This window comes from Martes martes, assembly GCF_963455335.1.
Source record: "Martes martes genome assembly, chromosome: 13".
Classification (NCBI taxonomy): Eukaryota; Metazoa; Chordata; class Mammalia; order Carnivora; family Mustelidae; genus Martes; species Martes martes.
The window spans coordinates 20,612,611-20,637,942 of NC_137901.1; the positions used below are offsets into that span (position 1 = coordinate 20,612,611).

The following is a 25,332-nucleotide window of genomic DNA, read 5'->3' on the forward strand; positions in this document are numbered from 1 at the left end:
AAACAAAACAAACGGCCAGTGAGTCTCAAACTGGGCAAAAACAATTGCATGGTGGTAACTCTGACTCACTGGTCAAAAAAAAAAAAAAAAAAAAACAAGGTTTATTCTATAGTTTTTGACATGTAAGTTCTACAGCAAAAGTATTATATAATGCTTTAAACTTCAGGGGAAAAAAAAATCTTCAACACAATGTACTCTTGGAAATTCCTACTTGACAGTAAAGGTATCTAGCAAAGATGCTACAATTTGGGCAGTGTTAATTTGTACTGTTTGTATACAGACACTTGTATTCCTTCATTTCATCAGGCTTTTAAAATATGCTTTATGATTTAATTCCCAGTTTTGTTAGTAAAGGTGTTTTCTTGCTTATTAGTTTAGTTAGTTAGAAAATGCGAAACTACAGAGCTGTTGAGTTCCACCTAAAGACAAATTTTATAGATTACTTTAAACCATGTTTAGCTCTTACAAAATAGCTTTATAATACAGAGCTGCTTCTGGATTTTCCATATTTATTTTAAGTTTACTTAACAAACTGCATAAAGCAATTGGTCACTGATCTTATAATTTTTACTAGTTTGAGCTAACCCCAAAACTAAAATCTGAGAAATAATATCAAAATATTAAATTTTCAAATGTACTCCCAAAAAATATTTTGTAAACTCTTAAGTGATATCAAGATTATCTTACACAGAATCGAAATCAAAGCATTAGTTAAATGAGTTTTTCTTTTGGATTTCACAACATAAAACATTCCTTTTATCACTGTATCATCCCATTATTAAACTGTTATTTGCATATACCACATACCTTAAAATATTTATAAAAATTAAAGGTAACATATATGGAGAAGTTACACCATAACAATTTTGATATTCCTTTAGCCAACTTAAAAGTAGATGCTACTTGTATCAGAAAGTCTACTTAAGAGATTTTGGATAGAAACCAGGAAGAGTTTCCTAATAACCCAGAACCAGAAGATAAAATGATGAGGATGCTCAAGAAGATTAAGTCCACATAAGCTTCAATAACAGACATCATCCATCTTTGAATATTGGACATTTGTTGGCCTGAAGACCAAAGTCAGACTGTAGGACATAGTGCAGGTCCTCTCAGTTCACATTCTGGTATTTTGGCATAAAATGAAGATAGGTCACAAAACCTACGCACATTTTCAAGTTTGTTTTTTAAAGAACATATAATACTTGAACCAATCACAGAATAATGCATGGCTTATAATTTCTTTGTCAGTTTAAGCAACAGGAAAAAAATACATCTTTGTTCTGTGATGACTATTTATTGTTGGACCGCTATTTTCCTCTTCACATTTTCGGTGACTGTTTCCCACTGGTATCATCAACCAGGTCTCTCAGGCGAGATAAATGGTGCAAAGCCCTTCATTAAAAAGTATAAAACACATTATAAACCAATATTAAGGACTAAAGAGACAATGCAGACAGCAACAAATGGTGATTACATTGTTTATTAACTTCAAAATTAGTATGAAAAATGAATTTTTAGAATAAGTATCAAACATTTAGAACTTTTCTTTATAAAACCTTGAGATGTGAATAACTGAGGGCTAAAATAATTCATTTAAATTTTATAAACATTTACTTTAAAAAATATGTTTTTGACATTCAAGGGTAATTTTTTTTTTTGAAAGTTTGCCAAGAAGTTAATAATAATAGGTTTTGTTTGCATCACACTTAACATTTTGTTCATGTCATTTTTACAAAAGCTTTGTGAAATTATACCTTTTCTTTTGGAATGTTTATATCATTTAAGAAAGAAAGTACATTCATTAAGATGTATATTCAGGATAGCTAAAATTTAAGAAGTAGCACTGAACAATCAATTATAGTTGAGGAAAACTCATTTTTAATGAGCACAAGGGGAAACAAATGAAAATTTCATGGTATAATACCAACAACCTGGTTTTTTTCCCTCTAAAATAAAGCTAAGGGGGTGCATGGGTGGCTCAGTTGTTAAGCGTCTGCCTTCCGCTCGGGTCATGATCCCAGGGTCCTGGGATCAAGCCCCACATCAGGTTCCCTGCTCAGTGGGTAGTCTGCTTCTCCCTTCCAGCTCCCTCTGCTTGTGTTCCCTCTCTCATTGTATCTTTCTCTGTCAAATAAATAAAATCTTAAAAAATAAAAATAAAAATAAAATAAAATAAAGCTAAGATTATAGGTCAAGTCTCAGTGGAGAAAACTTAATAATCCGTCAAATATAACCAAGAAAAGAGGGGCCCTTAACTTTCCAGTCTTGCTCTAAAAATATTCTTCCTTTTTTCCTCTGCCCTATTATTCATTCAGATCCCTAAAGACAATCCAGAAAATGTCAGTTAACCATTTTTCAGGTCTCTGACAAATAAAAGACCAACAAAAACACGTAATGTAACAACTGTTAGTAATTTCTAAATTGAGTTAAAAGGTGATGACTACACCCCTGGGGATAAAAATACATTATATGTTTATTAAAAAAAAAAAAAAAAAAAAAAAAGATTAAAGAGAAAAAAAAAAAAAAGGTGATGACTACAATACCCTATTTTTATGGTCTCTAACACAGGTTTGGTAAATGTATTAAATAAAATACATCTTCCACTTGACCCAGGATATGGAGATGGAAGAAACTAGTACTGCTAATTACTGCATTATATCTATTTCCCTGCACTTTACTTCTTGGACACTTTTACTCAAATGTAATAAGAATCTGGATTTGGGGGCACCTGGGTGGCTGAGTGGGTTAAGCCTCTGCCTTTGGTTCAAGTCCTGATCTCAGGACTTGATCCTGAGATCGAGCCCCGCATCGGGCTCTCTGCTCAGCAGGGAGCCTGCTTCCCCCTCTTTCTCTGCTTGCCTCTCTGCCTACTTGTGATCTCTGTCTGTCAAATAAATAAATAAAACCTTTTTTAAAAATCTGGATTTTGCCACCCTTAACTTCAGTTAAGTTTTGAGATTCTCATCTTCATTAACTAAATGACAACAAATTACCCAAAGTTACTATGCAGTCAGAGGTAAAATTAATTAGACTCTATCATTTCTACAGTCTATAGTAATATCTTTATCAAAAATTATTTTCTTCCTAGAGACACACATTTATCAGAAAGAAGATAATGCATGAATATACTTTGGACTTAGATCTACCTTTTTCTTTTCAGGCATATTATTTAGCAACCTGTGATTCAAAAGGAGAGGCACCAAGTTGGCTCAGTCAGTGGAGTGTGAGACTCTTGATCTCAGGGCCATGAGTTCAATCCCCACACTGAGTGTAGAGATTGCTTAAAAATAAAATCATAAAAAAAAGGAAGGAAGGAAGGGTGAGAGGGAGGGAGGGGTAAGCAGCTAGAGTCTTATCTTACTGTTTACAACTCTGAGGGCCACAGACCACTTGGATTTAGAGGGTTTATGAAATTGGATGGGGGGAGGCATCCTCATCTTTATTTTCATTAAATGCTATCTGTAAATTAGCATTTCCTTCCATTATGAATGTAAGCAATAGACCAAAATCTGTGATCTCATCTGCCACAGAAATCAGAGGTGTTTTTTTATCACATTGTAGTCACTGCAGGTATCTCAAAATACCTTTTATATTTACCACTACTTAAAAATTATGATAGTCATATATAATAGTTATAAAATTACATTGATTATTAACCCCATTGCTAAAACATATATATTCTAAGTCTTTCTCCCTACAGTCCAAAAGTTTTTATGACATAACTGGCAAACTATTAGATAACTCTGAGCCTTGTTGTTCATCCACTGAAGAGTGAAGTCTTCCTGGTGACCCTGAGATTGATACTTTCCAATATTCCCTTACTCTGTTTGCTGATCAACATGTGAAAGGTAAATAAAAGACCACAGGATGGTTTAACACTTTTATTCAAGTGATGTAAAAGGCTCTCATACTAATAGGTCTTTACAAAATGAATTTTAACTTACCTATATTTTAAATATCTTATCTAAATGCATTATTTATGTCTTTAAAAAACAATGTTAGGTAAAAGACTCAATCTCAAAAAACAGACTGAGGGTTGCTGGGGGGAGGGGGGATGGGAGAGGGTGGTGGGGATATGGACATTGGGGAGGGTGTGTGCTATGATGAGTGCTGTGAAGTGTGTAAACCTCGCGATTCACAGACCTGTACCCCTGGGGCTAAAAATACATTATATGTTTATTAAAAAATTAAAAAAAAATGTTAGGGAGAAAGAAGAACAATGGGAAGGAAAGGGAAGAGTGTAGTATGGTGGGAATGAAAAAAAAAAAAAAAAAAAGCTACGTAGAAATGTGAAATCGTCAGTCCCCCTACACAATCAGTTAGCAGTTCCTTTGATTTAATCTCTATCTGCCCTGCTAAGAATAAGGCAATCAATCTACTTAGACAACAGGCTATCAGAAGTGATTTGCTATTATGTGTAGGGACAAGCGCAGAATAAAATTATAGAAGGAAGTTATTCTTGAGTTTCTTCTCTAAAAAAGTGAAAAAGCAAGTTAATGGGGAAAATATCAATTTAAGAGTCATGTTACATATAACACTGAATAGTCATTCATCTTAAAAATTGAAATAAAAAAACTCATGTCTTATTGTGAGAAAGTATCTATCAGTGAGCGTTAGAATAAACAGAAATCAACCCACAGAAATTCAGTAATGGACTGATTATATGAAGGCAATTTAACTATATTTCAACTTACTCACTGATATCTTGCATGTGGTTTCCTGTTAGTACTGCTATATTGGCTGTTCTTAAATACTGTTTACTGGCCTATATTCAGCCTAGTGCCCAGCAACAACTGAACAAACTGCTGACCACTCCCTAGGTTTTAGTAGAGTACATTAGAATAAGAGAAAAATCTTTACTCTAGGATAATATTTTGCAAATCTGAGAGATAATTCTGTCTATTTCTAGCATATAATGAAGACTAGAAAATTGAGCAAGAGAAGAGAACTGAGAAACAGGACAACTTTCTAGCTATTATTAAGTCTTCAGAGCATGGCCTTTAGTACTGAGAACTATAAAATGTTACACATTCTTTTCCAAATTATATATAAAACAATATATTCCAAAGCCAATACAAATTATTTTTGGATGATTGATGATTTTACAATCCTTTATAGCATATAAGTAATATACTATTGCTCATTCTTCACAGCCAGCCTGGGTAGAGCAGCTGGTGGCTTACATGACATATAAGATTCTAGAAAAGGCCCCTACTCAAAAACCACAAGTTTTTCATTTGCTAAGATGACAAGCTTCTCTTATTGAGGTTTTAATTAATAAGTTTTATATAATAAGTAATAGTTAATAAGGTTTTAGTTAATAATATGAGTTCCTAATATGTAATTGCATAGGACAAAGCTAAGAATTATAGGGATACAAAACAATTACAATTCATATTCTTACTAAAAGCAAAATCCCTCTGGGAAAAAAACAACAAACCATTTGAAGCTACTCAATCATTTATACTTCAAGTCCAATGAGTCTTCCTAGAGAGCAGTTATTTCTAATGGAAGAACATAAGAAAACTGAGTGTCCAACAGAGTAAACAGAGCCCATACTAGAGCTTGACGTTTCCTAAGGCTAATGAAAGACATTTTAAAACTGGTTAGCAATCAAACTGTTAAAAACAAAAACTATTATTTGAGGGGTGGGGAAAGACCTATTTAGACTTTCCTTCTTAGGAGAGGTCATTAAAGCACCCAAGGTATAATCTGCAACTTCTGAAGAAGCTGACTCTGTCTATTTTGAATTACGAAAAGATGACTATAAACCTAACCAGAAATAACTTGAATTTCAAATTGTCCTCAAATTATCTGCATATTAAAAATAATGAAAACATGTACTAATATAACTTCTAAAAGTTTAAACTAACTTCATAACAGTACAAATGTCTTACAGATAATACCTTTGAAATATAAGTAAAAACCAAATTAAGATTGCCCCAGCTTATCCACCAGAATCAACAGCTAAACAAAGTATGAATCTTATGCTCTGAAAATGGCATTCTATATGTAGGCAAGATTATTGGTTGTTTAAGCTAGAAAAAAGTTACTATTATTTTTTTTAAAGATTATATTTATATATTTGACAGACAAAGATCACAAATAGGCAGAGAGGCAGGCAGAGAGAGAGGAGGAATCAAGTTCCCTGCTGAGCAAAGAGCCCAATGCGGGGCTGGATCCCAGGATCCTGCGATCATGACCTGAGCTGAAGGCAGAGGCTTTAACCCACTGAGCCACCCAGGTGCCCCAAAAGTTACTACTATTAAAAAAAATTCGGGGGGGGGGGTGCCTGGGTGGCTCACAGGGTTAAGCCTCTGCCTTCAGCTCAGGTCCTGATCTCAGAGTCCTGGGATCGAGCTCCACATTGGGCTCTCTGCTCAGCGGGGAGCCTGCTTCCCTCTCTTTCTTTGCCTACTTGTCTCTCTCTGTCAAATAAATAAATAAAATCTTAAAAAAAAATTCTGGGGTGCCTGTGTGGCTCACTCATTAAGCCTCTGTCTTCAGCTCAGGTCAAGATCCCAGGGTCCTGGGATGGAGCCCCGGAACAGGCTCCCTGCTCAATGGGAAACCTGCTTCTCCCTCTCTCACTCCCCCTGCTTGTGTTCTCTATCTCTCCGTGTCTCCCTCTGTCAAACAAATAAATAAAATCTTTAAAAAAAAATTATTTTAGCTAATAGTGAAAGTATCTACAATTAATATCAATTTTGTGGTCATTTAATTACTTATGGCCCAGTGTTCATCTTCACCAAGAAGAACATCTTCCAGGCTATGTACTTTAACTCAGAAAACACATTTAAGTCTGTGACACAAATTCAATATAAATGCTTTTAAGAGGGGCGTCTGGGTGGCTCAGTTAGTTAAGCGGTTAAGGTTAAGCGGCTGCCTTTGGCTCAGGTTATGACCCCAGGATCCTGGGATGGAGGCTCCCTGCTCAGTGGGGAGTCTGCTTCTCCCTCTCCCTCTGTCCCTCCCCCCTGCTTGTGCTCTCTTATGTTTTCTCTGCTCTCTCTCTCTCTCTCAAATAAATAAATAAAATCCTTTTAAAAAGTGTTTAAATAAATAAATACATGCTTTTAAGAGACATGGAAAGCCTGAGGTCATCCACTAAGTTTAAATTTTAAAGCACAATGAGGTCTTTATCCTAAATAATCAGTTGAGATCCTGCACTAGCCTAAATGGATAATGTACCACTATCATTAATAAAAGGAGAGTTAGGAACACATGCTATAGAATCAGACTATTTGGTTTGAATCCCACTGCTACCTCTTACTAGCTATGTGACCTTGGACAGTTACTTTATTACTTGATCTTTATTACCTGATCTGAATTATGAAAATAATGATAGTACTTAACCTCATAGGGTTGTAAAGATCACATGAATTACATTCAAAAGCACTGACACTGACACTTAGTAAGTGTTCAATAAATGTTAGTATCATTATTCACTGATTCTTACTAGATAGGAACACTATACCCAAGTACTATGGCAAGCAGAAAGAGGCATTATTTCTACCCAGAAGACTGTAAGTACAGGGGGAAAAATCATACATACATGTGTTTTTAAACTACAGAAACAAAAAAATATGTGTGTGTATACACGCACACACATATAATGGCAATTAGAGTCCTAAGTTTACATGTCTAGTGTTTCACTTTTCCACCACTTCCTTAGAAACCAAATCCTCAGCAAATTCTGAAAGGCCAAAAGGTAGATAATATTTGTTTAGCCCCATTTATGGCCAAGTGAAAGATATTACTAAAGTAAAAAATTTCAATCTCAGCATGTCCTAAAGTTCAGTATTCCATTTTCTGAGGGTATTTCATACTCACACAACCAAACCCATAAATAAAAACCATTCCCTCTGCCAATAAATACCATGACCAAAGGAAACATTTGTATTCATCTCCACATTTTACTTAAGATAATGTAACTAAGAAAGTAGTAGATTAACACCTTTCCGGCATTTAGACCTACTTTTATATTCAGGACATTATGTTCACTTTAAGTCTCTGTGGAGATATGTCAAATAATGATACATTTATGATTATTATATTTATTCTAGAGGGAATATATAAAAACACATTTCATGAACAAATTGTTCTTCCATGATATTCATACCAATACTATCTCAAATTGTAGCTATTAGTCCGAAATGAAAAGAGAATCTCTCTAAGCCACTCACATCCATTATGCTTAGGTGTCATTAGGTCCTAAGAACATTTTAATAGAAAATAGTGCAAGTTTAAGAGAAAACTTCAGGATTAAACAATGTTCCATGAAGCTTAAATATACCAAGTGTATCTATTCCTAAGACTACTTAATTCCTCCTATGATCTTCTGATTGTAAAGAAATGGATAAAATCGTTATGTATCCATAATATATTCAGAAAGTAGTAGAGAGGGGCGGCTGGGTGGCTCAGTGGGTTAAAGCTGCTGCCTTCGGCTCAGGTCATGATCCCAGCATCCTGGGATCGAGCCCCACATCGGGCTCTCTGCTCAGCGGGGAGCCTGCTTCCCCCCTTCTCTCTCTGCCTGCCTCTATGCCTACTTGTGATCTGTCTGTCAAATAAATAAATAAAATCTTAAAAAAAAAAAAAGTAGTAGAGAATACTTACTTTTGAAGTGACCTAGTAATAGGAAGCATACTTTCTTTCAACTGTAATTTAGAGAAATTATCTTCCGAAACCTATAAAAACACCACATGTAACAAGATATTGAAAATATTATGTAACTATAAACTTAAATACCATTTAATATGTGAATAAAAAGAACAATAAAAAATATTGTCTGTATTTCCAAGGAAATAATTCAAGCAAGTAATTTTCAATGAAGCATTACCTATTTTCTCTTTATTCTAGGGGTGCCTGGGTGGCTCAGTTGGTTAAGCATTCACCTCTGGCTCAGGTCATGATGCCAGGGTCCTGAGATCAAGTCCCATGTTGGGTTCCCTGCTCAGTAGGGAGCTTGCTTCTCCCTCTCCCCACTCTCCCCCTTCCCTGTTTGTGGTCTTTCTAATAAATAAATAAAACCTTTTATTTATTTTTAAAGATTTTATTTATTTGACAGAGAGAAAGACAGTGAGAGGGAACACAAGCAAGGGGAGTAAAAGAGGGAGAAGCAGGCTTCCCACTGAGCAGGGAGCCCAATGTGGGGCTCAATCCCAGGACCCTGGCATCATGACCTGAGCTGAAGGCAGATGCTTAATGACTGAGCCACCCAGGCGCCCCTAAATAAAAAAAAAATTTTTTTTTAAGATTTTATTTATTTGGGAGAGAGAGACATAGGGAGGAACAGAAGCAGGGGGAGTGGGAGAGGGAAAGCAGGCTTCCTGCCAAGCAGGGAGCCCAATGCGGGGCTCAATCCCAGGACCCTGGGATCATGACCGGAGCCGAAGGCAGATGCCTAACGAGTGAGTCACCCAGGTGCCCCCCTAAATAAAATGTTTTAAAAAATAAATAAATATTTTCTCTTGATTCTAAAAAGTAACTACTATTTAAGATTCATCTTTCAAGTATGCTTCTAAATGTATGTCCAATAAAAATAAAACCATGACTTGAAATTATAACTGTAAGAACAAGGCTACATCTCAATGATGTCTAAAAAAGGATGGAATACACTCTATTTGTTAATCATTTAAATGTATAGACAAAAATTAAGTTAATACAATTCAGGGTGTGACAGTTTCTAAGAGCTGATCCATTCATTTGTAATTAAAACTGAATTTTATAAAACTCTAATGAATAAGAATAACAAAACAGTGACAATAAAAATATTTGTTAAGTATATACCAGCTATTTTTTAATCAGGTGCCAAGTACTATATAATAAGTACTTCACATAGTTTATCTCAATTTATCTTCTCAACCTCATTTTACAGAAGAGGGAACAGAAACTAAAAAGGTTAAGTGATTTGTACAAATACTGCACTTGCTAGTTAAGTGGTAGAATTAGAATTCACAATTAGATTTGGGAGAATATAAACCCTCTGTAAACACTGTACTAATGTGAAGAAAATTCAATTCCTACAGAACAGCAGTCCAAAGCACAAAGAATTTCCAAGTTCCTAGAAAATACACAAAAACTCAATGGTTTTAAATGATAAAATTTTACATCAACTATAAAAAGAGCCAAACTCATGGTAACAAAACAAAATTTCAGAAAACAAAAGTTATGTGGAGAAGTCTAAAGTTGAAAAGGTTTTCTAGGCCTCCCCAAATATAAATACAAAAAGTTGGATTACATAGATAATTTTGTAGAACGTTAAAAAACAACTTCTATAATTCTCCCATACTACAACTGTAACACTGTTAGATCTAAATAAGATGCTGTATTTATAACCAATCATGAACTAAACAGAACAATCCATTTAGGGGTACACACAACTATAGAAATCTATTAGTATTAACTTGAGTAAGTTAATTTCTGAAAAAAATAATAGCACAACTCTACAACATGTGTTATGTGGCATACTTATTAACAAAACTATAGTGGTCAAGCTGAAAATGATCTAGAACGAAATCATATCTTCACAGATCTCAATTCACATTCACAGATCTCAATTCATAAATCAAGTCTGTACTTACTTGCTTAATCTCCTCTTCCAGTTCTGCTGTTTTATTCTGATTAAAACTTTCTTGTACTGCTTGAAGATTAAATAACATTTGTTTCAGGGCTTCAACAGGACCATGATGTTTCCCTCCAGAAAGGGTACAGCTCTAAGATTAAAATAGATGAATGAAGAACCAAGCAATTCAGGGAGGAAAAAGTCATATTTTGTATTATTTTCCCCCAGTATAAAATTAGTGCAAAAAAATCAAACAATAAAAGTCAATAATGTATTTTGAAAAAATCAAAATTATAACTCAACACCTTCCCTTACCCAGTCCCCAGATGAAGCTACTTACAGACAACCATTATTAAAGTTTGACAATATTCTTTCTAGTCTCCGTTCTTTTCAAAGAAACAGTACACCTTCACATTTGCAATGCATTCATTCATACATTTAAAATCATAGATTTTTAGAAATGAAAGGTCTTCAGAGCTCAGGTAGGTCAACATGCTTTTTGGGTATGTAAATGAAGCTGGTTATCAGTGGAATGAGGACTAGAATTTCAAACACAGCATTCTATAAACAATTTTACGTTTTCACACAAAGAATGCTAGTTTATCACCTACTTATTGACCACACATTCCTCGCTACCTAAAAAACACTCATACCTCAATTATCACTGATCTTATCTGTGTCCAAGGAGGGCAACAGCACTACAGATCAGGATTCTTTTAAGAGAATCTATAAGGGATTATAAAAAAACTTCTTTTTTAAAGTCTTCTTACCAAACAATTATTTTTACAAATCTTCCAGAGTACATATTACATATATATTCAATATTATGCTATACATATTTCACCAAAATTTTTAAAATAAAGGAAAATAAATGGGGCTTAAAGATCCAATAAGCCTTGGGGCACCTTGGTCGCTCAGTTGGTTGAGCATCAAACTCTTGGTTTTGGCTCAGGTCATGATCTCTGGGTCATGGGATTGAGCCCTGTGTCAGGAGGTCTGCTTGGGATTCTCATCCTTCCTTCTCCCTCTGACCTTCCCTACCTCTATCTCTTTCCTCCTCAAATAAAAATAAATCTTTAAAAAACAACAACAAAAAAGGATCCAATTAGTCTTATACGCCTGATTCTGACTCTTGTGGACACCACTTGAAGCATCATCTCTAAATTACCTCCATCTAGCACTGACTTAGAAGAATTTCTGGCTGCCTGATGCCAACCGTAAGGGTTACAAAAGCTTGCCTCTGGAGTGAGTTTTTCATGCAAACTAGTGATCAGAGTTCCAAAAAAGAAAACAATGAAACAGATTATAGAACTGTACCATTCACTAATGAATATTTAATAAATGTTGCTATGTCTGATAAAATTTGTCCTGAGGGGCGCCTGGGTGGCTCAGTGGGTTAAAGCCTCTGTCTTCGGCTCAGGTCATGATCCCAGGGTCCTGGGATCAAGCCCCGCATAGGGATCTCTGCTTGGCCCGCTCTCTCTGCCTGCCTCTCCGCCTGCCTCTCTGCCTACTTGTGATTTCTGTCTGTCAAATAAATAAATTAAAAAAAAAAAAAATTAAAAAAAAAAAAATTTGTCCTGAGAGTCATCATTAAAACCTGGTAGTAAATGTCTTAGATAGCTATTTGTATAGCTTTTTGTATAGTTCTCTCAAAACTATAGTAATGTTTCACATATTCTAATAACCAAATAATTTAAACCAAATACAATGTGGTTTAAACTCAAAATATACAATAAAAGTGAACCACCTAACAGTACTACAATTGAACAACATGACCACAATGAAATGGGTTGGGAAGAAAATCATTAACCAAGGTAACTTTGGAAAGCAATACTTTGACTGGATATAGTAAGGCTAAAATAAAAAGAACTATACATAAATAATGTGATCTAGTTAATAAATTGTTTCTTACAAGTATATGGATTAACAATTGTCAAAGTAGGTGTATGCTAAGAATACATGAATAGTTAAGGGATTACGGATAATAGATGGGATTCTCACCAGTGGAAAGAATTACAAATAAGGAACAGGAAAGGCTAAAACAAACCCTGTAGAACTGGACTGGAATCAGAGGTATCAGTATGAACGCATGATTTTATACATACATATAAAATATACAGATATAGAAATACAGATGTGCATGTCTGGATTAGTAAACATACATGTTTCAGATCTGCCTGCTGAGAAAGTCTAGAAACATCCCAGTAGCAATAAGCACAACTAGTGCCCAGATCTTAGTTTCTAACTGCCATTTTCCAATTAAAAAAAAAAACAAACAAACCACCATGGCCCCACAGAGAAGTGCTCAAAAAAAAGGGATAAGAACATGTCGAAAGGACACAGGGGCCAACCTGAAGGGACTCAGGAACTCCTTATGGCCAAAACTGGAAAAATTTGAGCAACAAAATAACAATATTGTATTAAAAACTTAGAATAATTATCTATTTATGAGTCCCTACCAATACAAATAATTTAATTAATATATGGGGAAGATAAAGGAACAGGTCTTCATTCTACAAGAATTTCAATTAGAAGAAAAGAAGATCCACCAATGGATGCTAAAATTAGTGAGTGAAGTTTTGAGACTCTGCACAGTGTCAAAGTATCCTCCCATATTTATTAATTACAAGGAGAAACTATAATTTTACTAGAGAGAGGGCCAGTAAACACCAAGTGTTCAAGGTTAAAATCATAAGTATTAACATAATTTCATATGTTATTACATTAACACATTGCTGTGGACTGAATGTGTGTCCCCCTAAAATTCTTATGTTGAAGCCTAATCCCAATGTGATGGTATCTGGAAAAAGGACTTTTGTGAGGTAATTAGGTCACAAGGGTGGAGTCCTCATGAATGGGATTAGTGCCCTCATAAGAAGAAACACAAGAGAGCTTGCTTCCTCCCTGTTCTCTGCCTGTGGGAGAGCATATGGAGAAGATGGTCATCTGCAAACTAGGAAGCAGGACCTCACCAGACACCTTGATGCTGGACTTCTCAGCCTCCAGAACTGTGAGAAATAAATGTTGTTTAAGCCATCAGGTCTATGGCATACTTATTACAGTAGCCTGACTAAGACACATATCAGTAAATCAATGATAGCAATGTATCGTGAACCCTCTGGTATGATGTACTGAGAAGGGCATAGCATAATTTCTGTTGCATTCTTGCCAAAACCTTAACCTCATTCTAATCATGAAAAAACTTCAGACAAATCCAAATTGAGGAACTATCTACAAAATAACCAACCAGTCAGCACTCTTAAACTGTCAAGGTCATGACAGACAAGGACAGACTGAGGAATTGTCACAGACTGAAGTAGATTAAAGAGACATGACAACTAAACACAATGTTGGACCTTGGAACAGGCCATTGGTAGAAAAACTAGTGAAATCAGAGTAAGGTCTGTAGTTTAGTTAATAAAATCATACCTATCTTAATTCCTTGTTTGTGATCATTATAGTATGGCATGTGAAATAACATTAGGGAAGCTGAAAGAAGGGTGACAAGAACTTTCTGTACATCTAAAATTATTAAAAATGAAATAAAAACAACCTGGCAGTGAGATTATGTGTGTAGTGGCAGGGGAAAAGGGACCAGTTGGTTAGTATTTGACACTCATCCATCTCAAACTTAAAAGAATTGCGAATTTGTTCCTCTACCAGTGCTCTTTACCTAAGTAAATGCCACCACCCAATCTTTTAGCTGCTTGACTCAAACACCTTGGATTCATTCTTTGAATTCTATCCCCATCCTACTAGGTCTACCTTCAAAATACATGCCAAGGGGACGCCTGGGTGGCTCAGTTGGTTAGGCGGCTGCCTTCGGCTCAGGTCATGATCCCGGCGTCCTGGGATCGAGTCCCACATCGGGCCCCTTGCTCGGCAGGGAGCCTGCTTCGCCCTCTGCCTCTGCCTGCCACTCTGTCTGCCTGTGCTCTCTCTCTCTCTCTCTAATAAATAAAATCTTAAAAAAAAAAAAAAAATACATGCCAAGTCTGCCCATTTCTGACTACCTTCAATGCACCCACCCTAACCCAATCCTATCCAGAAAGATTACAAGTTTCCTAACTGGGTTCCCTGCTCCTTTACCAGCTCCTTCTCTGTAATCCATACAGCTGTCATTTTATATTTTAAAATGTAGATCTGATCACTTCATTCCTCCATTCAAAACCCTCCAGGGACTTCTCATCTCACCTAAATAAAACATAAAATCTTCATTTCATCACTTATAAGACCCTACATAATCTGGTTCCTGATTACCTCTCTACCTTACCTCTTACCATCCCTTCCCTTGTTCATTCTGATTGAGCTACCCTACTGGACTCTAATATTCCTTGAACATGCCAAATACAATTCTGCCTTGGGGTTTCTGGACTTACTATTACTTCTACATGTAAAGATATTTCCCCCATGTGTATTTGGCTTATTCATTTTAGATTTTTGCTCAAGTATCACCTCATTAGAGGTCATCCCTGACAACCCTAGCTAAAATTATACCCTCATTGTCCAATCCAAACTAATTTTTCTTCACAACACTTACAGTACTCCCTTATATATCACATATTTTTGTTTAGTTTTTCTAATTGGAATAAAAAATCCAAGACACAAGGATTTCCTCTTATTCACTACTAGGGATACAGCTTCTAAAAAAGTGCTTAGTACTCAAATATCTGCCAAATAAATACTTGATAATTAAGCTTAACTTACCCAATATCTGCTATAATATCTTACACAAAGTTCTAGGGTCAAACATATTATGACAGCCTCTACTTTCTCTAGTAAATTCCACAGAAGGAGTTCATTTTATTACATTTTTCGGCTAACTTTTGAGTACTTAACCTCTCAAATCTTCCATATTTTAAGACTCCAAAAGTATGATTTCAATATTTAACAGCCAAGGCTATATTTCTATGTCAAATGATATATAATTTCTTATGTGCACATATACACATTTATACTTTATTTTAGGGTAACTTACAAGATGTACATGTTGATTTTGCAAAATTGGATAATTTTCCTATTTTAAATTTTATGATAGATTTATCATATTTTCTTAGAAACAGAACTCTCAATAATTAACAATTGTATGGGAAAATATAACTTACTCTATAATGATATGCTTTTTATATATTGCCCCCTCCCCCAAAAACCATGATAATTTAAGCTCCCCATGATAATTTAAGCTCTCTGTAGAGTTCAGTCACAGGTCCCTCTACTTTAGAATATTAAAACAAAATTATCAATAATTCTAGGAGCGATGGTTTTATGCATTTGTGTTAAAAAAGAGGGAATTTGGGTGCCCGGGCGGCTCAGATGATTAAGCGTCTGCCTTTGGCTCAGGTCATGATCTCCAAGTCCTTACACCAGGCTCCCAGCTCAGCAGGGAGTCTGCTTCTCCCTCTCCCTCTGTCTCTCCCCCAGCTTATACTCTCTCTGTCTCTCTCTCTCTCAAATAAATAAATAAATAAATCTTAAAAAAAGAAAAAGGAAATTTGAATCATTTTTTGTTTTTTAACACCTTAGAAATTAAAACTTGTACATTAGTCATAAATCCTCTTTTAATAAGTTAAAAAAACTTTTAATAAGTTAAAAAGATTGAACTTAACCCACCTGATTATCATTATTTAAAAAATCATCAAGGAACCCTTTAGCACACTTTGCTCTTGAAGTTTGTTGAGGACTATCATCAGAGTTAACAGGAACAGGAGATTTGCTAAATAGAATTTAAGGATATAAGATAGTAATTTAATTAAGTACCCAATTTATAAAAATTCATGTATAACTGAATGGTTATCATTTAAAACAGAAATAGTCACCAAGAAACAACCATTATAGATATGATTCATATTGATTTTGCTTGGTAATTCCCTCATCTTCCCTCTGAACTCATACCAGAATCTAACCCTTCCTATCTCCTTGTTTCTCCTTTAAAGCTTTAAGTTAAAACTATGAAGAAAGTAAAAACATTAGTCTTTAAATAAATAAGCCTTCAACTATAGGCTATACTCTAAAAGCTGGTTTGTTCAAAATAAGCAGTATACTTTCCTAAATAAAGAGTTAGTTACCCAATGATAGTAAAAACCCCCACAAATATATGAGTTTCTACTGGAATGGCAGTTACATGCTCTTCCATGTCAAAGAAATAGGACTTACCCTTCAGAACTAGCATTTACAAAGAGGACAAATTACTATGGGAAAAATATTAATTTTGAAATTAAAATTCCAGAGTTAAAATCCCAATCCCACTATGTGATTACATGTAATTTATTTATCTAAATTTCAGTCTTATATTTATAGTACCACTTATCTTACAGAAGTATCGCATAAATTAACTCTATGTACCTGGAACATGTAATAAATGCTCAATAAATATGTTTATTTCTTGATGTTTCAAGGGATAGTAGAGCAAAGGGTAACCTCAGCAAAAGTCAGAATTTTCCCAAAACAAATTCTATTAGTCACGGAGAATAAATAAACTCATTCTCTCTCTTATTCATATATCAATACAAACTATGTTTCTAGGAATGCCTGGGTGGCTCAGTCAGTTAAACGTCTGCCTTTGGCTTAGGTCATGATCCCAAGGTCCTGGGATGGAATCCCACATTGGGCTCCTTGTGCAGCAGGGAGCCTGCTTCTTTCTGCTCACCACTTCCCCGCTCCCCCTGCTCGTGTGTGCGGGATTGTTTGCGCTCTGACAAATAAATAAATAATCTTTAAAAAAAGAAAAAAGTATTTCTAACTCAAGTGCTCAGATACCTAAGAATCCTTCTCTAACATTTAAATGTCACAATTCCATTTTTTCTTAATAATTAACAGTACTTCATTATTGGCCCATTTGATTTGTAACTTACTATGAGCTTTTCTTGCTCCTAAGCAATCTTTTTGCCCATCCTTTACGAAAGGAGTTTGCACATCCATCCACTACCATCAAAAAGCATTTACCAGATTACTGAAGATGAGTGTGGGGTACATAGGGATTCACTATACTATTCTTCTACTTTTGTATTTTTTTGAAATTTTTCATTATAAAAATGTTAAATAAACAAAAAGTAATTATCTGATTGTGGTTATGTTCTACCTTCTGGTATACTACCTTGAATACTTCCTAGACAATTTTTGTTTTGATGATAGATTGACAATAAGTTGTCAACATCACACTTGACTGAGATCAGGTCTATTCCTTCTCCTCACAATCCAACATTCATTTTATGTTCAAACATATCCATCACAATATGAATTCAATCTTCCAAAAGTCAACATCTATACATAAGGTACTAGACCAAACCAATGATTGTAATAATAATCATACAAGCATAAATTATATTATCTAATTACATAATACACTACACACGTTCCAAAATTTTACTCTTAAATACCTCTGATACTATTTGCTCACCCATTTTGAGTGCAAGTGAAAGCAAAGCAAAGTATTACAGTTATAGTACTTTACAAAGGCGACCTCACAAGAAAGTAAGAAATTAGAAAATAAGTTTAAGAATTAAGTGAGCTAGTTATTAACCCAAGTTTTAAAAAATAAAGATACTATTGAATCAACAATTGGGAAATGAAGCGAAATATGGAAAAAAATATTCTGGATAATCATCACCACTATTAACAATTACAAAAAAGCTTATCATAAGTCAGAAATTGTCTTAAGCAGGGGCGCTGGGTGGCTCAGTTGTTAGGCGTCTGCCTTCGGCTCAGGTCATGATTCTAGGGTCCTGGGTTCGAGCCCCATATCAGGCCCCATGCTCAGTGGGAAGCCTGCTTCTCCCTCTCCCACTCCCCCAGCTTGTGTTCTCTCCCTCACTGTGTCTCTGTCAATAAATAAAATCTTTTAAAAAAAAAATTGTCTTAAGTACCTTATATATATTTTCTAACCAAACGAATTCTCATAGCAACCCCAAATAGAAAAATAATTTATATAAGGTCTTATACAAAGGTAGAAGTAACTTGTACAAAGTAGAATTTGTACAAAGCAGTAGTAATTTGTAAAAAGCAGAAGTATAACTTATACAAGGTGTTAGCAAAGAAGTCACAGAGCTGGGATTCCAAACCAGATTTATACTCAGTGTCCACATTCAAAAAAAATAAGACATTCCTGAGAAGTGATAAAAAATGAATACAGGAATTAACAGACTCTGACTATAACAGACTATAAAAGAATGAAAGTTTAGACAACAGAAGATGATAAATTTTCAGAGCCTAAGGCAGGATACAGGGTTACCAAGAATGCGTTTCTGATGAGTTCAGATGTGAAAATATTACTAGGGAAAAAACTCTCCTACCTAAGCTCAATTCTTACTCCACACTCACACTCATAGGTACCTAGGTAAACACTGCTTAAATTATTCTGAGAAGCTATGTCACAGGAAGGTTAAGCATACAAATGAAAATAATCTCAGAAACTACAAAAATTTATACCACAGACCATACAAAAATTGCACCACTGTTTAAGGAAAATAAGTGAAAGTAAAAGGTAAAAGAAAAGAAGTGGATAGCTGCATATCTCCACATATGGAGAGAATATAGAAGGAGAAATAACTTATTGGCTATGATTCTTCATATTAAACATGAATCACTATTTTATAGTGCAACACAAGAAACACGTAACAAAAACAAGTTATATAATGTGCCTAACGTTATGAAACATTACACCATCTTGTGGTAAGAACTGAAAAATGCAATTTAAAGAAAACACAAAGCAATGTTCTATACAATTAACATTCATTATTATTGTTAATTATCATTCATTTATTTAAAAAATAAATAAGCTGTTCACATGACATTTTTCATTTAGAAAACTAAGAAGTTCTTTCATCGTAACTTACGTACAAAGTAACAGGAATATTTTCCCATGATCTTTCTGCTTCAAGTTTATCTAATGAACAAGGACTATCATCCTTTTTTGTAGACTTCGGTAACTCTTTAGTACAATGCTCTAGATTTCTTTTGGCCTTCAGGATAAGCAATTCAATTTTGTCACCTAATTTAAAAGATTAAATTAATTTAAGAGAAAAAAAACAAATAGTACAGCAAAATCTCAAAGGCAACAAATAAGAATTCAGATTAATTTGGAATATACACATAACTGTAACAATAAACTTTTTTAATATAACATTTCAAAGAAAAGGGGAGAAAAGACATTTCCTAGGCACAAAATGCTACACAAAAGAAGACCATAAGTGTTCAAAAGATTTATCATCTCATCATTACATCAAGAATATAGCATAAGAGCTCCTAGACATTAGGTCAAATTTATAGCACTTCCTTTGGTTCTTAAAAACAAAGCAAAACAAAACAAAACAATTACCACTGAACGGCTTTTTGGTTTGTCCTGGGAGAAGTGGATTCTCACACTGACACTGGCTATGTTCGGAATCATATTTATATTCATTAACTAATCCTTTATCATCACTCAAGGAATCTGAAATGTTTGAGGGTTCAAAAGAATACTCAAAACTATCTAATTTATTCATAAGTCGAGAAGTTCTTTGTGCCTGGTAACTATGTCTAGGGGAACACTGATCTTCTTTAAATATTTTAGAAATCCTTTTTTGACTATTTGTATCAGGTAGCAAGTCTTGATGGTGGAGCCAGACTGGGTATGTGAAATCAGGTAGACTAGTTATTCCTGAAACATTAAGGTCAGATTTCTGGCTAGTGAGCCATCTTGGGTAATTCTTTTCAAGTTTCTGTTCTGAACTGTCTTTGAAAGACAACTTCTTGGAAAATGATAAAGATGGATCAGAAACGTACTTATTAGTCTTATTCACAAGTTTTGGGTTTTTTAGCCTACCACGTTGCTTTCCATTTTTATTTATGTATACAACAGGAGTATCTAAGTTATCTTTGCACATGGGAGTGGAAAGTTCTTGAAAATTTTGATTCTTTTCAGTATCCAATGAGCTCAGTCTTCGAATGCATTTCTTGTTTTTCTTGCTATTTCGGTGACTTGATCCAATGCAAGTTAAAGAAAATGACCCATCTGCTGGAAGTTTTAATAGATCATCAGTTGTTAGGCTAATGCAGTCTATGTCATTAACAGTCATTCTTCTACACGATAAAGACGAGAAGCTTTTTTTGGGATCAAGATTTTCAAAAGCTGAAAAACAAAGCACAGTTCTGTTTATTTTCCTACATTACATATAACAATACTTCATAATACTCAACAGTAAATAGAATTAAGAATTTAAGATTCATTTTTGCTGCTTCCCTTTATCTTCACTAAAGCTTTGATTCAAAGTATAAAAGATATAGGTTGATGAAATACAATGTGCTTTTTCTTTTTATCTCTCTAACTTACTTTATCTAAGTTCTACACTTTTCTCTCCAACTCCTAAATTTTTCCTTGTTCTTTAAATTACTATTTCTTCAACTGTTCTCATCATACCTGATGCACTAATACAATCACATTAATATTGGTCACTTAACATTGGCTGCCACCTTGAAGAAAAATATGCACCAAACCAGTGGAAAAAAAGTTTGCTTTCTGCCTACTAAACCTGCAACAGCATTAACACAAAGAGAACAGCTGTTCTTTTTTTTTTTTTTTTAAGATTTTATTTATTTATTTGACAGACAGAGATCACAAGTAGGCAGAGAGGCAGAGAGAGAGGAAAGGAAGCAGGTTCTCTGCCAGGCAGAGAGCCCGATGTAGGGCTCGATCCCAGGACCCTGGAATCATGACCCGAGCCGAAGGCAGAGGCTTTAACCCACTGAGCCCCCCAGGTGCCCAAGAACAGCTGTTCTAATACTCTTCTGGAATATAGTGCCCACATACTTTAAAGAGTTGAATGCAAATTTTTTCCATACAAGGCCCATTCCATAAGTACTTATTTAAGTGTTACCCGGGTTATCAACAGATGTATTTTCCAAACTTGTCTTTGTGGAAGGCTTATCAAGGTAAAACTTTTAACATCTCATACATTATCCCACAGAATACAGATCAGGAAGACTAATAGAGTCTTATTAATTGGGATTAATCAAGAATGAATTCAGAAAGACAGGTTTGTTTAAAGTCATTAACCTAGTTAATGAAACCTAGAACCACCATGTCAATGCTGTTTCCATTATGCTGTAATAAAACAGCTTAAGGGTTTAGGATCAACCATCTGCTGTTATTAGTTATACTCATCACCTTCCCTCCACGATCACAAGATTTTAGCTGAAAATTCATGAGACTCAGAGAATTACAGAACCATTTAAGAAAAATATCCAGACCTCAATATTATAAAAGTCATTTTTACCCCAAAGGAAGAAAAAAAAGTGTCTAGCTTTTCAAGACTACATCTCTCAAATACTTCAAATCAGTGGACAAAAATAAAATAAAATAAAGAATAAAAGCATACCGTTGTTTGGTTTATAAATATAGTTGGAGAATTCTGGCATATTAGAACATCTATCAATGTTAATCTTTCCAGTGCTTGTACCAGGATACATTTGGCTTAAATCAAAATCATCAATATAGGCCTGTAGAGCCTGAGAGGCAGAACTATACAGTTTATCCTTATACTGAAAAGAGCCATCAGATTTAGAGGAATTACTACCACCCAGGCTGCAGCTTGCTAACAGAGAAGATACTGAAGATTGCCGAGAACAAACTCTGTGTTTTGTAATTGACTTTGCCATGGCTTCCTCAAAATGGGTTATTTCTATTCATTTCTCGCAAAAACTGTAATACAAAAACAATAGGTTAAGGTTCCATTAAAAGGATTAACAGCCATACAGAGACAAATTACTAAATATGTAAACTTTTTATAATCTTCTTTAAAGAATAAAATCCATTTCTATCATCCGTTTAAGGCAATGAACATTACAGATTTTCTATTATTGTCATTATTGTGAGTTCCTTCATCATTGATTTAGAAACATTTATCGAGTACCTACTATGTTCCTGGAATTTTGTATACATAATTATCTGAGCATAGTACCAAGGGAAGAGTACTCACAATTTTTAAGCCCTAAAAACTTCTGAGGTACAGTATTTTCTTATGGGGATAGATTCTATGACATCACAATACCTAACATTCCCCTATCTAGAATATTTTTCATTTCATAAGCCTACTATCATGCATTACAGATAGTAGGTGCTCAATAAATTTTTAAAGGCATTGAATGAGATATTAGAAACAAGAAGAAACAATAGAGAAGAATATTCACTTTCAATGCTGTAAATGTCAATATGTATCTTTAGCCAAATCTTTCTCCCAGCAAAACTCAAGAACAAAATAATTTATAATATTTAGCATAAAGAAATAAACTACCAAGTTTATTGAGTTAGTGAAATGCTCTTTTCCTAAGATATTATCATTGTCTCACCATTTATGGCAATACTCTTACCATTTCCACTTATGTTAAACATATTCACCCTCTCTTTCAAAAGAGACTTAGATAATTTGGAAATTGACAACACATTCTTCTCGCTGTTTTTCCATCACTAAAATTGAGAGAATTTGAAAAAGTAAAAGATAACAAGGCTTCAGTACATGATGTGACATTCTTTTAAAAAATTAGACCAGTGGAAATGGATCTTCTGTATTAAAAATGAAAAATTATTGTCTAGGACTTAATACACCCTATAATGTTCTAAAGTTACTATGTTTAACTTTCGGCTATAATTTTGGGAATGTTTAAGTTGTAACAACTTTTAATGGAGTCTTAATAACTATCAGATTTGACTTTAAAATATTGAAAGTTTTCCATTTAAAGATAGAGTAAAACATCATCCTGCCTCAGCTTGCATCTGCTCTGCAAGAGAGCTGACAGCAGTCAGGGGCAGCAGCAGCAGAACACAACAGTTTTTTAGCCTCTTTGATTTCCCTGAATGCTGTGGTGTTGGTCTATCTCTAAAGAATAGCTAGACTAAATCATCTTTGTTCTTTCTTTACCCCTTTCACTAATGATGTCTAAAGTTTCTCAAGTAAATACCGCTTTACCAAACATTTTCTCCCTTATTCCAACACAGTACAGGTCACCAACTTAGTTTTGAAAACAAAAACAAACGTCTAAAAGATAAAGCTGTTAGACTGAAGTTCTCAGCAAATGGGTGAGAACATTTATTTTAATTCACAGGAGGCAGAAAGAAAATCCACAGTCAATTTTTATCGTGGAAAGCTTCCAAAAGTATACAAAAGTACAACGAAGAGTTTAATATAACCTTATGCACCCATCCCCCTTCTTCAAACAATTACTAACATATCCCAACTTCTTCTTCTTCTTTTTTTTTTTTTTTCATATCCCAACTTCTATCCAGCCACTTCTACCCACTTCCGCCACAGGATGATTTGGAAGCAAATCCATGTATCTTACCATTTCTTCCGCAAACACTTCCGTTCTTATCTCCAAAAGGAAATCCATCATTCCGAAGAATAAAATGCTAAACGAATGGCAAAAAAATTTCAACTACCTTCGATTCAAAAACAGAATGTTCAGTGTTAAACAATGGGTACAGCTCACCGGAAACGAACACCTTCCTAGAAACAACAGCTCTGTGATTTCTGTTTTGACACCGAACATTTGTTTATTCTACAGCAAAACGACAAGCCTTCATGAGCCCGGAGAGCGAGAATCGCTGGCGCCCCCGCACGAGAGCATCTCTCCCCACCCGACGCGTTGGGGTTCAACCCTTCCGCCCTTTCCTAGAAAACACCCCCCCCCTTCGGCATTCCAGCACCCCCGGCAGTCACAGACACAGGCCTCAGTTAGGTACTTCCACTCAGAACCATTTATTAGGCAGCAACCGTGAGCTCCCCCGTGGGCGGACGGAGTTTTTCTGAGGTGACCGCGCGTAAAGCCCAACCCCCTCCCGCCCCGCCCTCGTCAATAGACGCCTGGAGTCTCAAGAGGCCCACGTCAAGTCCCCTCCGTCTCGTTCCGGGACCTTGCCCCGCTCTCGGGAGCTTCCCGAGAAAGGTGTTTTCTTCCCACCCGGAATGTCCATCGCGCTCTCCCTCATGAGACGTCTTCCTCTCCCCTCCGCGCCACCCTGCTTCCAGACTTTCCCACGGGCTGTGGGATGGGGAGCCTCTTGAAAATCCACCCTTTTGGGGCCAAACTCACCAACCAAAAGAGATAAAAACGCACACGTCCACAACTCTCCACCAAAAGTCCGCGCCTATTACCGGACGGAAGACGCGACAAAGCATCCCCGACCCGGACACCGCCCCGCCTTAGGCTCCGCTTGCTCGAAGCCTACTCCGCCGTCACAGCGGAGCACGACGCCCGCGCTCGCTTTCAAACTGATCCAACATGGCGCTGGCTTGCGGTGCGCATGCGTGGCGCTCGGCGCCTGGGGCAGCTGGGCCAGGGGAGGGGGCCGCCAGGAAAAGGGGGAGCTGCGGGGCGTTTGGTAGCACTCCATGCTGGGAAGTGTAGTTTCTCCCTCCTCATCTTTCTGGCTGGGGGTGCGGGTGGGGGCCTCCGGACGGCATCCCCGTCGCTCCCCAGCACGCGCTCCCCACCTCCGTCACCGCTCTTCAGGGCCACTCAGCGCTGACGACAGGCTGAGCTTCTCTCCGCGGGCTTCCCCGGGAGTAAGGGGGATGAGGTGGGGAAGGAGACTGAGGGGCGCTGGCGGTTGCCATTTTGACCTCAGCCTTCAAGCTTTCGGAGCACCCCCTTCCAGGATAAGACACCATCTCCAGCTGGGGTTGGAGGGGTAGCTCCCCGGACCACTTCCTTCCCCCCTTCCTCAGTTGCCTCCCACATCCCATTCTTGAGCCGGCGCTCCTGGGCTTGCAGCCAGCCCGTCACACTCAGCC

General features: G+C 36.0%; 1 protein-coding gene across 1 annotated transcript; it reads right to left on the bottom strand.

The window, feature by feature from the left end:
* Positions 1 to 1,319: 1,319 nt before the first annotated feature.
* LOC308354610 (lung adenoma susceptibility protein 2) lies at positions 1,320 to 24,838 on the bottom strand (the record flags this gene model as incomplete). The annotated part of the gene is made up of 9 exons (XM_080822176.1): positions 24,632 to 24,838; positions 23,882 to 23,948; positions 21,922 to 22,244; positions 19,884 to 20,675; positions 19,406 to 19,556; positions 16,181 to 16,283; positions 10,587 to 10,718; positions 8,620 to 8,690; positions 1,320 to 1,392 (listed from the first exon to the last, which is right to left on the bottom strand). Exons 3-9 carry the CDS (start codon positions 22,199 to 22,201, stop codon positions 1,320 to 1,322), a joined length of 1,602 nt encoding a protein of 533 aa, XP_080678302.1. The 5' UTR covers positions 22,202 to 22,244; positions 23,882 to 23,948; positions 24,632 to 24,838.
* Positions 24,839 to 25,332: the final 494 nt, after the last annotated feature.